This window comes from Macrotis lagotis, chromosome X, assembly GCF_037893015.1.
Source record: "Macrotis lagotis isolate mMagLag1 chromosome X, bilby.v1.9.chrom.fasta, whole genome shotgun sequence".
Lineage (NCBI taxonomy): Eukaryota > Metazoa > Chordata > Mammalia > Peramelemorphia > Peramelidae > Macrotis > Macrotis lagotis.
The window spans coordinates 325,606,256-325,622,544 of record NC_133666.1 but is presented as its reverse complement, the minus strand read 5'-3'; the positions used below and the strand labels follow the sequence as shown (position 1 = coordinate 325,622,544).

Below are 16,289 nucleotides of genomic sequence, written 5' to 3'. Positions count from 1 at the left end.
GTGCATTAAGGAGAAGGTCAAGACTCTAGGTTAACTTAAACAGGAGGGGCAGTTTCTGATCAAATGGAGGTTAAATCTCTCTATCTTAACTCAGTACCTGCCCATAGGCAACAATATAGGCATACTCTAGTCTGTAATGTAAACTTACAATCTTCCCTTCACATTGTTGTGGAACCCAAATACCCACATTTTCCTCACAATTTACCCCCCCTTTTTTTAATAATAAGAATTTGGGTTCCATACCTTATTAGTGATTTCTTTCTTAAATCACAACCCTTTGTTATTGCCATAACTACCGACTTTCTTCTATCAAGATTTTTGCTTCCTCATTATCAGAGATCTAGACCCATCCTATTTTTTAGATTTGTGCAGGAGCACATGTCAACTTTCTGATGTCTTTTGCTACTTGCCTATTGACAGCTATCTTGATAGATTCAAATCAACAGATTTGTTTGCATGGCTTAGCCAGTCAGCAAGTCAAGGTCCTAGTTGTCTAATTGGTAGTTCTTCTCCTATAGCTTAGAATCTAATCAGGATATAAATTGGGGTTCTGTAGCCCGAATTCCCATCCTGTGTCCATGTAGTAGGTCCTTAAGTCTAGGTAACAACTCCCTGATCAACCCTTTGGACAAATGGGTGTAGGCAGTAGTCCCACAAATAATATCCAATAATGTCCTTTTAGTGCTGGTTGGACTTCCAGGAATACAGTTTCCCAGTTTCCAACAAATGGATAATACTGTTCATCCTTACTTCCAAAGGGCCCTCCTAAATAAGACATATAGTCATCATGATAATAGGTGCATTTCCAAAATTGCTGTACCTCCTTCCATTGGCAAGTTTTTATACCAATGTCTTTAGATAGATTTTCCTGGGGGGAGCCCCCTATTCTAAGCTTTGGTCCCCATATCTGATGGAGCATCTGTCTTGAATCTTAACATAAATTTTCAACCTTTAGTTTTCACTCCTCACACAGAATCCTAGTCCCTGACTCTATCCCAATCTTTACTTTCTATTCTTAACTTTTCCCCTGCATCCTTCACAGGAGACCAACATCTGTATCCTTTGCCCTACTCCTTAATGTATTGTTTCAATACTGGACATGGAGATCTTTATCTTCATTTTTGGTACTTAGGTCTCATCACCAGTATTCAGCCTCTATGCCCTTTATTCTCTTACTCCTTACTATCCTTGACTCTTGAATCTCCATCCCTAACACTGAAAATCCCACCTGTGAGGACCAGCCTTAAGGTGAATGAAACATAGGGATACTCAAAGTGTCTGAAGTCCCTCTGAGATGTAGGCAAATCCTGTTGGCTCAATGGAACATCAGATATCAAAAGAAAGCTTGGATAAGACTGGCTCTTAATAACTTTAAGGAATGGGTTAGTTAAAGGGGCTAAGAACAGTAAACCCAAATCCATGGATATTTCCATGATGACCAGAGACATCTACATATATATATATATATATATATATATATATATATATATATACACATATATGTATAACATGTGCATATATATTATATTTTATATAATGTTTGATTTTTTAAACTTTTGTTTTCATATAATGTTTAGCAATAAAAATTCTTACAAATATTCTCAGAAAAAGTAAAAAAGAAAAAAAGGTTGTATGTGTATTTCAGAGATTCCAGGCTAAGGACCAAATTGAAAACTGTAATCTTAAGTGATCAAGAATGATCTAGGTGCAAGAAATGAGACAGGAAGGGAGACATTGAGGGAGAAAGAACCAGAGAGGGAGTAATAGAGGCAGAGGGTGAGGAAGCTCCAGCTAACATGTCACCCACTCTCTGCCACTTGGTAGCTTGGACAAAGGCATTTCCCTTTTCTAAATTCTATTCTCTATGTTCCTTCAGAAAGCCTTTCCTCACCTCAGGGTAGAGAATCTGCTTTCTTGCCCCTAGAGAATCAGCTCAGGTTTGAGGCATGGGGACAGCAAAGAAGAGTATGAAATGCTGGATTTGAACCCCATCCAGTCAGTCAAAAACACTTTTACAAAGTGCTAGCTATCAAAGTTAATTTGGACAAGTGAAATCCTCAATCTGGATTTCTTTTCTTATCTATAAACTGAAAAGGTTGAACTACATAAATGATCTCTGAGGTTTTTTCCTAGTCCTAGGACACTGTGACATTTAAAGAGAGGAGATTATGACAAGGCATTGAAAACTTTTCAGAAAGTTTGATTTGTGAAAAAAAAGGATCGTTGTTTAAATCTCAACTATGATACTTTGCTATGTCTTTGATCTTGGGAAAATTATTTTACTGGTTTAGATTATCTTCTCTAACACTAAATTCTAGGATTCCATGAACAAGGCATTTATATAATTGTGGACACTTAGTCCCTACATCTGGCCTTTATTCCTCAGTCCCAAGTCCCCCCCACCCCCACCCCCAGTTTATTGCCCTTGATTGTCCATTCAAGGTTCTCCATCTTTTTTTTTTTTTAGGTTTTTTGCAAGGCAAACGGGGTTAAGTGGCTTGCCCAAGACCACACAGCTAGGTAATTATTAAGTGTCTGAGACTGGATTTGAACCCAGGTACTCCTGACTCTAGGGCCAGTGCTTTATCTACTATGTCACCTAGCTGCCCTGTTCTCCATCTTAATAATCATGAATACCTCACTTCTAACTCACCCACTTAATGAAAATACTAGCCCCCCATACCCATTACTTTACTCCTGATATAGAACCTTTCCAAACTCATCATAAACAAATATCCCCAATTATGATAGTGATTAGCAAAGAATAAGCAGTAAGCTTTAATTCAAGGGATGGATAGTATTCTGGAGCCCCAGAAAGACACATATTTGAGGACAGATTATTCTTGGCTTACAGAATGCCCTCCTCTACCCCCACCCCCTATCCCCCAACCTGAGGATCTTTACTCACCGGCATGGTCTGGCTGCCATGCAGGGCATTGATGGCAGCTTGGGCTTCGGCATGGGACGAGTATTTCACAAAGGCACACCCTGGTGTGGGGGAGAGGGATCTGATGAGATAATGTTACCTAAACTATGGGGAGCTGGATCAGAAGAGTGCAAGATGAGATACACATGGAGAGAGAGGTACAGTAGAGACAGGGAGACACTGAGGGAGAAAGAACCAGAGAGGGAGTAACAGAGGCAGAGGGTGAGGAAGCTCCAGCTAACATGTCACTCACTCTCTGACACTTGGTAGCTTGGACAAAGGCATTTCCCTTTTCCAAATTATATTCTCTATCCTCCTTCAGAAAGCCTTTCCTCACCTATTACTACCCATGACTTCAACAGGAAAAATTCTTTACAACACAATGCCTCCAAACCTTCCCCCACCTTCCCCAGCTCAGTCTCGCAACAACAAAATCTTCCTGTACTTTTTCAGATGTATCCCATCTCTCTCTACATTACAGGAGTGCCCTAAAGGTGGGGGCCATGTCTCTCTCATCACATTGGCCCATCTCCTACCTTTGCTGTTGCCATCTGGCCCCCGGAGGATTGTGCATTCCTCAATGTTCCCGAAAGCCTCAAAGAGTCGGCGGACGTCATCCTCAGATTGTTGCTTGTTGAGCATGCCAACAAAGAGTTTTCTGTCTTCTGGAACAAAATTAGGAGATGCTTACCGGGGTTCCAACTGGGGAACCCTATGAGGACCAAGGGGGATTGACTTAGGAAGCAGGAGGTGTGATGCTAGAGGTTCTCAATTTCAGATCACCTCACTCCTCCACCTGTTCTGAGGAGAAGGATAGATAAGCTTAAAAAGCAGATGGATGAACATAGTTCATATCAATGGAAAGAGAGGCAAGGTTCCAGATTCTCCTTCCTTCATCCACCACTCTTGACTCAATGCACACTACCACACCATCTCCTTCACCTCTGCCACATGGCTTTTCAAAAGGATTAGCATTCATTTGTTTCAAACATGATAATACAGGGTAGAGCTTCAAATACACATACATATACCTACACACATACCCATCTCTCTCTCTCTCTCTCTCTCTAAAACACACAAACATACACACACATGTGCAGCCAAGCATGCACTTGTATATGCACTGACATGTCCAGTTTCTTGTGCAAGCAGATTCACCACCCTCCCACATGGAACAGAATCACATCATCCCCAGAAAACCCATGTCCAGTGGAGTTTGATGCCTGATTCAATGATCAAACATAGCCTTCTGAGCATAGAGGGCTTTATTCCATTTTGTATAAATACACACACAAGCAGATATAAATGCACTCATGCACACTTACCTGCACATACCCACATAACCATATGCAAACACATGCAAAATTGTGCCACCATATACATAAGCCTCAAGTACATCCAAAAAGGCATAAAGAATATAGGCTCAGGTGTACAGCCAGACACAGATATACCAGCACACAAGGGCACTGAGGCAGAGAAAAACAAGGGCAGAAATGGGGATCCAAAGGACTCAGGGGCACATACCCTCTGCAGGGTGTGTGCTGGAAGCTAGTTCCTGCAGGCAGAACTCATCTCTCCAATACATAGGTGCCCAAATACCTGCATGAGGGCTTCCTCTCTCCTATCCATCCATCATATTAGATATACTGACTGAGGCCAGTTCAAAATGAGATGATGGCAGTGATGGAGAAATGCAGACAAGGTATTTGTTCCTTTCCTGCTCTCCTGCCAGAACTGCCTTTATTCCAGAAAGCCTACCCTGATTGACCCCCAATCCCTTTAGTATTTTTCTTTAGCCAATTGGGATGTTTTTATACCTTATGTATAGACTCTAGTCCAAACCCTCTTATTCTACACATGAGAAAACAGGGGTAAAATGTTGGTAAGTGACTTACTCAATGTCACACAAATAATATCAGAGAATCTGTGTCTGCTGAATTCATTCTATTGTACTAAGCTGCCTTCCCCTTCAGGCACTGGTGCTTATTTGCCCCACCCTAAGGTCTCAGAGATCAATTCTTTTTATAAACATGAGGGATAAGATCTCTCCTCCTTTTCTCTCCTTAGGCAAGTCATGGACAGGCACACCCTCCCATGTCAGCTGCCCTGTTGCAGTGAAAGTCCTTTCACCCCAGATTTGAGTAGAGATCAAGGATCAAAGATCAAAGGTCAAGGATCAAAGATCAAGCTAGAAGTGTAGTTTGGCCAAGAGGGAGACACAAAGATCAACTGTTGATCATTCAGAAGATATTGAGATTTGTGTCCCATTCTCAAAATTTTATTCCTAGTACAGGACCTTCTCTTCCAGGATCCTTTAAAAATTTGGATTTCCTGATCAGAAAATGTCCTAATGGAGAATGGGAATTTGGAGTTGGGTGTGGCTAGAGGAGAGGGACAATGATTGTTAGAAGAGAATGGAACCCACGGGCTGGCCACATACACACACACACACACACACACACACACACACACACACACACACACACACGAGGATGCCTTCTGCCAAGGTGGTCATTAGCATCCTGTGTGGGCTTCTGAGTCACTTCTCAGATTGGCTTGACCCCTGAGAAATTCCCCATCTCTGAAACATAGAAGCTAAGGCCAGTCAGAGAAATGGGACTGATGCAGGTGATGGGATCAGGATGGAAGAAGAGATGGGACAGACAAAAGGGAAATGAAGAAAGAAGAAATAGAATTAGAGGCAGAGAAAGGGAGTCAAGGCATAAAGGACTTATAAAGAAGAAATGTGTGAAGGGGAAAAGGAAAAAGAGACAGAGAGACAGAGAAAGAAGTCAGAGATGGAGAGACATGAAAAGAGACAGACAGAAAGAAATGAAGAGAGAGAGAGAAGAGTCAAAGGTGGAGGGAAAAAGTCAACATATTTTCTCTCAGAAGTGGTGATGACATTTCAGATCAAATTAAACTTGGGCTTTTAAAGACTTCAGTGGAGGTTATTGAAACTGTGTGTGTGTGTGTGTGTGTGTGTGTGTGTGTGTGTGTGTGTGTGTGTGTCATGGATCTGCACTTCCCCCACCCCCAGGGATCAATGACTCTCCTCTCACCCAATGCCCCAGCCAGCCTTTGGGGCCAGAGCCTCCTTCTATTAAAGTCCCTGATTAAATGGGATTTGCTGGAAGACAAAGAGGTGAAAACCTGCCAATTGCTAATCTCTCGCCCTCCTGCTTAAAAATTCCATTTCCTTCATTGGGAGAAAAAAAAAGGAAAGGAAAAAAGGGGAGAGAGAATTCTCCGCCTCTGCCTGATTTAAATTCTGGAGCTGCAGCCTGGTCCCCTTCTCCCTCTCCTGACGTCTGAATATATTCCTTTATTATCATTATTACAGCTTTCTGATTGCATTAAAATTCATCCACACGCTCCTCTCCACATTGCCACTTCTCTTTTGCCAGTTTTTTTGCTAACTCTCTCTTCTACCCCACCCTTAATTCCACCCCCCAAATCTGCCCGATATACTGATAAGGTAACTCCTTGGAGCACTTCTAAATTGGGGGCAGCCTTGGTCTCTTGCCTCCTGCCCCTGAACTCCTCAGGGATATGAATCACAAAGTACTTCTTTCCAGAAAGTTGCTGTTCACCTGAGACTTAGCTTCAAGGGTGTCTCCTCCAGGAAGCCTCTCTGGATAATGCTTATACAATGTTAATGATTGTTCTCCTTTGGATCCCCAGTATGTTTGGTCAGTACTCTGCATGCACTTGTTTGTAGGCTATTCTGTAAGATTTCTTATGCCTTGTGTTTGAAGTCTCTTGCATATGATTGAATTTTCTAAGGCTGGAAGGGGACAGCCTTCTCAGGAGTTTGGAGTGGGAGACTAAGACCAAGGATGGCTGGGTAAGGGGGAGCAGGCAAACTGTCTCTGGCTGATCTGATTTATTGAGGAATATTAGAATTGGAAACAGCCTTGGGGATACGGAGATAAAAGAACTTTGACTCTGGGAAATGAGTATCATGGCAGCTAGGACCTCTCCTCACTCATAACCAAGCTGGACAACCTTCATATTTTCTCCTTTCAACATAGTGTCTCTTACAGCTCCCATAGTTGAAGTTGCCAATCACATGCATGCATTGCCATGAATACTGTTAATAAGGCCAAAGCCTGAGATTTGAACTCCATTCTGGTTAGTCACTTTCTCACCCAGTAAAACTCTGTTTCTTGGGTTCAGAGAGTCAGTTACTGATTGACTCAACTAATCCTGGGCATAATCTAATCCCATAATCCCATTGGCTTTCTCACAAACCTTGGCTATTGGTCACAGGGGTACAATTCAGTACAGTACATCCCCACACCTGGAAATGCAGTTTAAAGTCCACATTACACTGATAAAGGTCAGGCATCATGAAAAATGCCATGTGTGAATTCAGAGCAAACATGGGCAGAGGTGAACTGATGATGCTGACCTCTTATCCTTGATATCTCCATTTTCATATATGCAGGCTTCTTCAGCCTTGGTCAAGAAGACATCAAAGGAAGAGGTAACTACCAATGCCCCAGATCACCTTGTTTCTTTTTTTTTTATATTTTTCAAGGCAATGGGGTTAAGTGGCTTGCCCAAGGCCACACGGCTAGGTAATTATTAAGTGTCTGAGGTAAGATTTGAACTCAGGTACTCCTGACTCCAAGGCCAGTGCTCTATCCACTGCACCACCTAGCCGCCCCTGATCACCTTGTTTCAATTGAATTCATAAAATTACAGAATCTCAAAGTTGTAAGAGATTCTAGGGGCCAGTCAGTTCAGACTGTTGCTATACTAAAATTTACCTGACCTACCTTTTACCTACCTTTACCTACTTATACCAGGTACCCGACAAGTGGTTATCCAGCCTTTATTCAAAAACTTCCAGTGGGGGGAACCTATGGCTTCACCCATTGTACTTCTGGAAAGCTGTGTTTCTTAATTGTGTTTTTTCTAAATTTACTTCTTTCCCCCATTGTTTCTGGGGGCAATGAGACCAAGATTTTCTACTTTCTGAGACCAAATAATACAAGTTTATTCCTTCTGCCACATAGTGAACCTTGAAAATAGCTCTTATAGAAACAGCTAGGCAGTACAGTGGACTCTGGAGTCAGGAGGAGCTGAGTTGAAATCCAGTGTCAGACACTTACTAGCTGGGTGACCCTAGACAGGTCACTTAAGCTCAATTACCTCAAAAAAAAGCTGTCATATCCTTCCTAGGTCTTCTGACTTCCCAAATAAACATTCTTAGTTCCTTCAGCTGATCCTCCCAAGGCAAGATCTCAGAGCCCTTGTCCATTCTTATTGACCTCACCTAGACCATTCAGTTTCCTAAAATAGGATGCCCAGATCTGATCACAATGTACCTTACATGGTGTGATAAGGGCACAGTAAAGTGAACATTACTTCCCTTAGGCTTGAATCTTTTGTCTCTTTATAAGCAACCTAAAATCACACTGTCTTTTTGGCTCTTCTATTACATTGTTGATTCATGTTGGACTTGATGTCTGCTTCAATGCTCAAATATTTTCTTAGAGGAATATCATTTAGCTATACCTCCCCATCTAAGTACTTCTGACAAGAATGTTTTGAACCTAAGTGTAGGATGTTACATTTATCCCTATTAAATGCATCCTAATCAACCCAAACTTCTAGTCTGTAGAGTCATTTGGGATTCTGATTCTATTATCTAATTTGTTATCTATCCTTTTCAGCTTTTTTGTCATCTGCAAATTTGATAAGTATGTTAGCTGTGCATTTAAAAGATAAAATGTTAATAATAAAAATGTTAATTAGCACAGATCTCAGGGGCACATCACTAGAGACCCTCTTCCAAGGTGATACTAAACCATTAATGACTACATTTCTGTTCCAGATATTCTATCTATTCTCAATGTATCTAATGGTACTCATGTCTCTTTAGTTTGTTCATAAAAATATAAGAGATTTTGTCAAATGCTGGGCTAAAATCTACATGTAATATTTAAGAACCTCAAAAAAGGAAATGCTGAGAATTCATTCTTGAATTTAGCATGTCCAAGACAGAACTCATCACCTTTCCCCACAAATCCTCTCTGTTTTTGCAGAAGTTAGCACCCTCTTTTCAGACACACAGATTTATAACCTTGGAACCAATTTCTCCTCTCCCTTTCTCTTCATACCAATTAGCTGTTAAGTGTTGTCAATTCTTTCTCCCCAATATTTTCCATATCTGCCCCTTTCTGTCTATACAATGAGCAAGTGGCTATCTCTAAAGCCAGTGATATGCTGCAACCAGTTCATACTGGAACAGAAAATCCATTTGTTAAATTTTCAGTATGAACATTTACAACTCAGAAACAGGTAATGGCAACAAATTAGAGTAAATTATTATTTTGTTGATTTTTCTAGACTAGATTTTTCTAGTGATAGAAAAAAATTAATAATACAGCTTAAGTTTAAAAGTGTGCCATGGGTACATTTTTTGATAGAGTCAGCCAGTTGTTAACCATCCACCAGCACACCCTTGCCTAAAGCACAGATTTTACCTTGTCACTCCCTGTGTAAGCAGTTTAGTGGCACCCTACAATCCATAAGGATAAAAAAAGAACTCCTCGGGTTTTTAGAGCCTTCACAACCTATATTCTAGGTTCAATGAACATCAGTTTTATACTTGATGTCTCAGTCAAACTGGCCTGTTGGCTAGTTGCCCTCCATGCTATTCTGTTTCCTGTCTCTATATCCTGTCCCTTAATGCTTGGGATACTCTTTCTTCTCACCTCTGCCTCAGAATCATTCTACCTTATTTCAGGAAACCTATCCTGATTTCCCCAGTTGTTAATACATCCCTCCTCCCCCGAAGAAATTCCTTTGTATATACTTTGTATTTGTTTGTTTTACAAATTGTTTCCCTCAATAGAATGTAAGCTTTTTGAGGGTGAGGACTGTTTCAATATTGTATCCTTTGGATCTAGGCTGGTGCCCAACACAGGGAAGGTATTTCATGAATGCTTGTTGAATTGCATTGACTCCTTGTTGCATCCTCATAAAAGCCCCTTCCTTTTTAGATATTCATTAACTATCCTTTTAACAATATAAGGAAGAATTTTGCCATTAACAGAAGTCATTGGCTTATAGTTTTCAGGCTTTAGTCTTTTGCTCTTTGAAAATTTGGGAAATATTTGTCCTTATTCAATCTTGTGTCTTTTCTTCCCATAATTTTGCCAAGATCAGAGACAGTGGCTGAGAATTTACATTTATGTTGAGATGAGGAATTTGAATTCTTGCATCCCTAAAATACTAGTGCCTCGAAGTTTGTCTACAGCACATTCTTTTAGCTCATAAATATTTATATTTTTTCATTCTTACTTTTAAGAGGACATGGAATGCTTATATTAGGATGACATGAATTCAAACAGCTTGTCTACAATCTTTCTGGACTACAGGTTTATAGGATAAGCTTTGCCTTGGCCTAAAACTTTCTAAAATTCACATTTACCAGTCTTTTAGTTCGCTGAGAAACTTTTTTCTTTTGACTTTGAACTTATCAAGGGCAAGAGGTGCTCCCTTACTATGGAATGCCAGAGCCTTTATTTGCCTATGTGTGCCTCAAACTCTCAGGGGAGAGTCATTTGGGAGAAGCATTGGGACCCTTTGTGTTTGTGGGGACTCACTAGATTAGAGAGATTATCTGTCTGGGACTTTTGTTATTGGATACCTTCATTTTCAAACTATTTTTCCTCTTGTTTTAGAATGACTATATTGGGGGGGGTGTTTGTGTGTGTGTGTGTGTGTGTGTGTGTGTGTGTGTGTGTGCGCGCGCACCTGAGTGCATGCTTCATATTTCCTTAAAAGTCAGGTCAGTTTCTTTCTCATAACTTTTAATTGTAAGGATAATCAAGTATTAATATCTATTGTATTAATAAATTCTTTATTAGAATTCAAATTTAGTTTGAAAAGAAAAGTTTGGATTCTTGAATCCCTAAAATATTAAGTGCTTAGAAGTTTGTCTAGAGCATCTCTTCAGTTCATAAATGTTCATATTTTTCTACTTTTAAGACTATACAGAATGCTTGTCTTATGATGAGATGAGTCCAAATCACTTATCTGAGATTTTTTATGGGCTATTTATTTATGGGATAAGTTTTGCTGCTTGGCCAAAAAATTCTAATAATCAAACCTAAGTGTTTAATCCCTTTTCTGAAAAGTCTAAGACTGTGTGAAATTTTTCTGAATATTTTTTCTTTTTTTAAGTCAAACTACTTGTCAAATAAATGGTGAATTACAAACTCCATTTAGATTGCTCTTACAGGGGCAGGGATTCATTGAAGGAAATTTTTGGTGCCACTTAATCTAGACTGTACCTCCAAAGGCATGTCTATGGTAGTACAGAATCAAAATCACTTCTCCCAAATCCCTCCAGCAAGTATAACAGATACATTTATGAGGTAAGAACATATCTCTATTGTTCACTAGGTTTGAACAAGTCTGAATACCTCCCTAGGTGAAACAGAATTTTGTAAGGATTAATTGAGAAATCCAGGTTGTTGGAAGAAGGCCAAAGTTCTCTCCTGCTTCCCTTCCCTCTCAGGCTCCCCCTTTGCCTTCCCCCAAGCATCTCTTTCTCAGGGGTATGCTGCAATGGGTTACCGATCTCTGGTTCCCACTAGCTAAGTAGTTAAGATGTGTTCTCATCTGATAAATGTGTCAGGGCTACATGGGGTGGAGTGTTCCTTGACCCCATCTTGTATTTCAGCATTTTATTGTCTACAGATCATTCTTCAAGGTATGCAAAAATAGGAGTTAAGTTCAATTCAACAAAAAGTATTAAGTGACTGCTATGCTAGATCCTGGAGGCAGAAAAACAAAAGAAGACCTTGTCTTTAAGGAGTTTATAATCTAATAGAGATTAAGGCATATTCATAAGTATGCTACAGCAAAGTAAAATATGATGAGATAAAAGTCCCATAAGTAGTTTGAGAAAGCAGGACATTAGGGAATACTTTCTGTGACAGGTAGTATCTGACTGGGCCTTGAAAGAAGAGACTTTCAGTGGGTAGCTATAAGGAGAAAGGATGTTCCAAGTGTAGGGAATGCAAAGGGGAGACAGAAAAAGTCATGAAAAAATTAAAGAGAAGTTAAAAATGACTCTAAAGTTGGGTGACTGAAAGAATATCTCATCAGTAGGGAAGGTTGGATAAGATTTGGTCTAGGGAAAATATAAGTTCCATTTTGAGTTGTCAATAGGTTGTATGGCTTGAGATATATCCAGTGACAATGTTGAATTGGATCTCAAGACTCCTGGTAATCTGTTATCTACATCAAGATGATAACTGAACCTATTCAAGGTATTGTGATTATCAAGAGAAAAAATGTAGAGAGGAAGGTCCAAAAGAAAGTTTTTTTGGGGGGATACCCACTTTAATGTAGGGGAGAAACCTCCAGTAAAGGAGATGGAAAAACTCATCAGAAATGTAAGAGATACTGAGGAAGGGACAGAGATGAAGTAGAGACTGAAGCAGAAAGTGGAGTGGGGATAATGGTGCTAAAAGTTACAGAAGGGTCAAGGAAACATCTTTAAAAGACCAGTTAAAAGAAGTTCTGCACACTCAGATTTCATCAGTTAGACCCTACTTCATTTTGATATCTGGCTTGAAGGGTCACTTGATATTTAAATATGTGGAATAGAAGATAGTTTACTTCGAATCTTAAAAAGTATAATGTAAATGTTAAGTAGTAGTAGTAGTAGTCATCACTATAATCAGAAAAAGTTCTAGCATGGGAATTGCTTCTGACTTTCTGTGTATTTTAGGTATGTTACTTAGCCTCTAGGTCTCAGCTTTGTCATCTATAAAATGAACATCTGTGCTACACATCTCAGGAGAAATTTTCTGAGATCAGACAAATTAATGGATATGAAAGAATACTGAAGAACCATACAGTGCCAAACATGTTAAGATATTATTTATGATGATGATTAATAATCATAATATTGATTCCATAAATATTTCTTTTTAAGAGTGAGTTTTCTTTTTCAGTGGCAGCTGGATGGCTACCACTGTTTCAGAAGCCTCATTATTGATTTTTGTGCCAGTGTTCATAGACTTAGGAAGAGAAAAATTCAAGGAAAACTTTCTAACATTTTGAATCTAGAAATATGTAAAAAGTGTTCCCTGATTGGAGATGAAAATGTGGAGTCTGTGTAACTACTTGTCAGTGATATTATTGTAAGGATACTTGATGGAGAACAGGTTTGAGTTGATGGACAATCTCTGAGGTCTTTCCAATTTCTATCTAAAAGTTTAGGTGAATTGGTTCCAGTCAAAAGTGATCTCCTCTGACTTTGTTTCTGACTGCCTGAGGAAAGGCACCATTTTACAAAAGAGGAAATTGGGGATTAGCTGGTGAAGTATGTCTTTGGCAGCTTTTCGTCTTTGTCTTCCCTCCCCTTTCCCTTTTAATCCTTTTTTTTTCCTTCTCAGGTTTTCAAAGTCTCTCCTCTCCTTTCTTCACAGGTTCCCAGAGCCCTCCTACTATTCCTTTCTTTCTTGTCAGAGAGGAAATCTGTCTAATTAATTCATTCACAAAGAATACTTTGTGATACTTTGTAATACTTCCCTTCCTAGCAGGAGTTACCAGAGAGACAAAGGGAGAGAGACAGAGAGACAGTGCAAAAGAGAAAGTTAGTCAGAGACAGACAGAGAGAGAGAGAGACAGAGAGAGAGAGAGAGAGAGAGAGAGAGAGAGAGAGAGAGAGAGAGAGCAAAAGAGAAAGCTAGAGACAGAAAGTCAGAGAGAGGGAGTGAGAAAGTAATGTTTGACTTAAAGAAGATACTAATGATGGAATTTCAGGCATCATGAATGGTTTGGTGTAGGCAGAAATATTTTTGTCTGGGAGCCTTCCATAGCCTTTCACATTGTAGCATGTGGGGAGCATCTGTCTGGCTGGACTGTGGGCCCAGACAAGCCCCGGGGCTGGCGAGGGGGGTGGGGTACTGTGGGTGGGCAGCAGCAATGCCAGCTAGTTTGCCAAATGCTGGCGCCCCAGCTCTAATGCTCAATTTCGGGTTTAATTTTCAAAATTTGATTCGCTCATTACCATCGGCATTAAACAATATTTCCTGTTTAAGTATGAATGGGCTGCTCCGCCTGATGGGGACGAGTGCTCAGATGGTTAATGCCTTTTATAGCTGCAATAGACTTTTACTGTTCTCTCCCCTCCAGCTGCTGTGCTTTCAGGGAGAGGGGGAGGCAGGGGTGAGGTCCTAGGAGGAGGAGGAGGAGGAGGAGGAGGAAGAGGAGGAGGAGGAGGAGGAGGAGAGAAAACAAGGGCTGGTGAACCAAGGGGAAACTGAGAACAGGGAAGATTCAGACATCCAGGAGGAAAACTGGAGATAATGAGAGGAAATGTTTCTTTTAGCCCATAGGATTTGGAGATCCAAAGAGCCCTAATCTTGGAGTACCAGGGAATCAGGTCCATCAGGAGCTCAACCTGGGAAGGAAACAGGTCTAAGGGAACAAAGTGATGGACAACTTCTTGAGAGGCAGAAAATACTCAGGGATGGCTGCTAATCTGAAGAATAAGAACAGAGAATCTGGACTCCTCAGAGAGTTTTGATAGAGAAGGCCATAAATGATGGATGAAGAGAGGAGACTTAAGAATTGGACAAGTTTCTAGACTTCAGTGAAGAGCTGGAACTAGGAATTTTTTGCTTCTAGGGACCTGAACTATGTGGAACAGCTATTGTTATAGTGGACAGAGCCTAGAATATAGGAAGACCTTAAATCAAATCCTGCCTCAGACACATACTAGCTGAATGTCCCTAGACAAGTCATTTAACCTCTGTCTGCCTCAGTTTCATTTACTGTCAAATAGGGATCACAATATTACCTTCTTCCATGGGTAGCTGTGAGGATCAAATGCGATTATATTTGTAAAGCATTTAGCACAGTGCTTAATAAATGAATTTTTCATTCTTTTCCTTGAATATATATAAGGATAGGTAGGGGGAAGTTGGGAAGTAGCTGAAGATATTACCCAGGATTTACTCCATCCTTAAAGTATGTGTAGGGGAGAAAGCATTCTCCAAGATACTAACTATCTATACTATTACAAGTATAATCAGTATCTTCTAAATTGTGTCACTCTGGGGCAAAATGCCAGTCATTCCCACCTTGATTACAGCTGAGATAGGATTCCTGAATTGGACACAGTTGGACTTTGTTTTATTCTCCAGTCCTTTGATGCATTGTGGGATGGAATCTGGGGGCTTAGTTTTCTCATTCTGGAATTATAGGAGTTTTTATTTTACCAGATTATGGGACAGGAATTTAGGAGAAAGAAGATTCCATTCCTTGAGGAGAGATCACAAGACAGTTGGAAGACAACAACTGGGAAAACTGGAAGCCTGAGTGTTTCTTGGGAAGTGTCTCCTAAATTGCTCTGGACCATGGTATTCAAAAACAGTTAATTTATTGAAATGAACTGAAGAACAGATGTTAAAAAACTCAATGGAACCAGCATTTGGTTTTCCTTCTCTTTGAGATTATATACTTTTGTTTACTAAAAAAAATAAAAATTCACTATTAAGATTATCAGTATTGCTGTTCTCATCCATCAACACAGACAACTGAGAACTAGACTATTCTTTTCTATCTCTCCTTCAATAGAAAAAAACTGAGAGAGGAGGCCATGTCCAACTTCACTCCCAGACTTTGATCTTGCTCCTCTCTTGTTATGGGAAGATCTGCCTTTCCTCAGGACACTAGGTACTCAGGATTCCCACTCTCTCAAGTATAGAATGAGGAGTTCAGGATTAATAGCAAGGTGTGTGTGTGGGAAAAACATATAACACTGACAAATTGAGTGAAGGTAGAATGATTAAAATGCTTATTTAGGTGTGGAGAAAAAAGGCAGAGCATGTGTGTGTGTGTGTTCAAATTTGCACAAATAGGTTCTGAAAATCTAGAACCACTATTAATTCTCTAGGGAATCATTTGCTATACTGGAAATGTCTTCTCCTTTCTAAGGCTAGGGAGAATGAGGAGGTGACTGACTCCATATAGTTGAAAGAGTCCTCCACAGCAATGTTTTGAAGAGAAATTTGTTTGGAGTGAGCTGACACACCTTCATCTTCTGATGTAGCTTCTATCCTTACATCAAGCATCCTGCTCTCTGAATACTCTGATATCAGTCCTTTACACATCAATATAATGTAGATTATAAGGACATCTTGTTGAGTCTGTAGACTGTTTCCTGCATACCTAAAAATCAGAGCCAGGAAGATCTGGGTTTAAAAGTCCTACTTCTGACTCATTCTGGAATTTCCATGTGGGGGCAGGTCTTTTAACCCTTTTATGCCTGAGATTCCAAGATGCAGAGTCATTCCTGAGCTGCATTGGTAGATTGGGGAGT

At 40.1% G+C, this 16,289-nt stretch overlaps 1 protein-coding gene across 42 annotated transcripts in view; it reads right to left on the bottom strand.

Moving 5' to 3' along the window:
- CELF4 (CUGBP Elav-like family member 4) overlaps positions 1-16,289 on the bottom strand; it is a 555,840-nt gene that overhangs the window by 40,971 nt on the left and 498,580 nt on the right. For 17 of the 42 annotated variants that reach the window (XM_074203857.1, XM_074203828.1, XM_074203826.1 and 14 more), the window contains 2 exons: positions 3,463-3,591; positions 2,909-2,988 (listed from right to left, as the gene is read on the bottom strand). In XM_074203857.1, coding sequence (XP_074059958.1) covers positions 2,909-2,988; positions 3,463-3,591 — 209 coding nt within the window. Of the gene's footprint in view, positions 1-2,908; positions 2,989-3,462; positions 3,613-16,289 lie in introns of all 42 variants that reach the window. The other 25 variants (XM_074203839.1, XM_074203856.1, XM_074203836.1 and 22 more) reach the window with 2 other exon arrangements.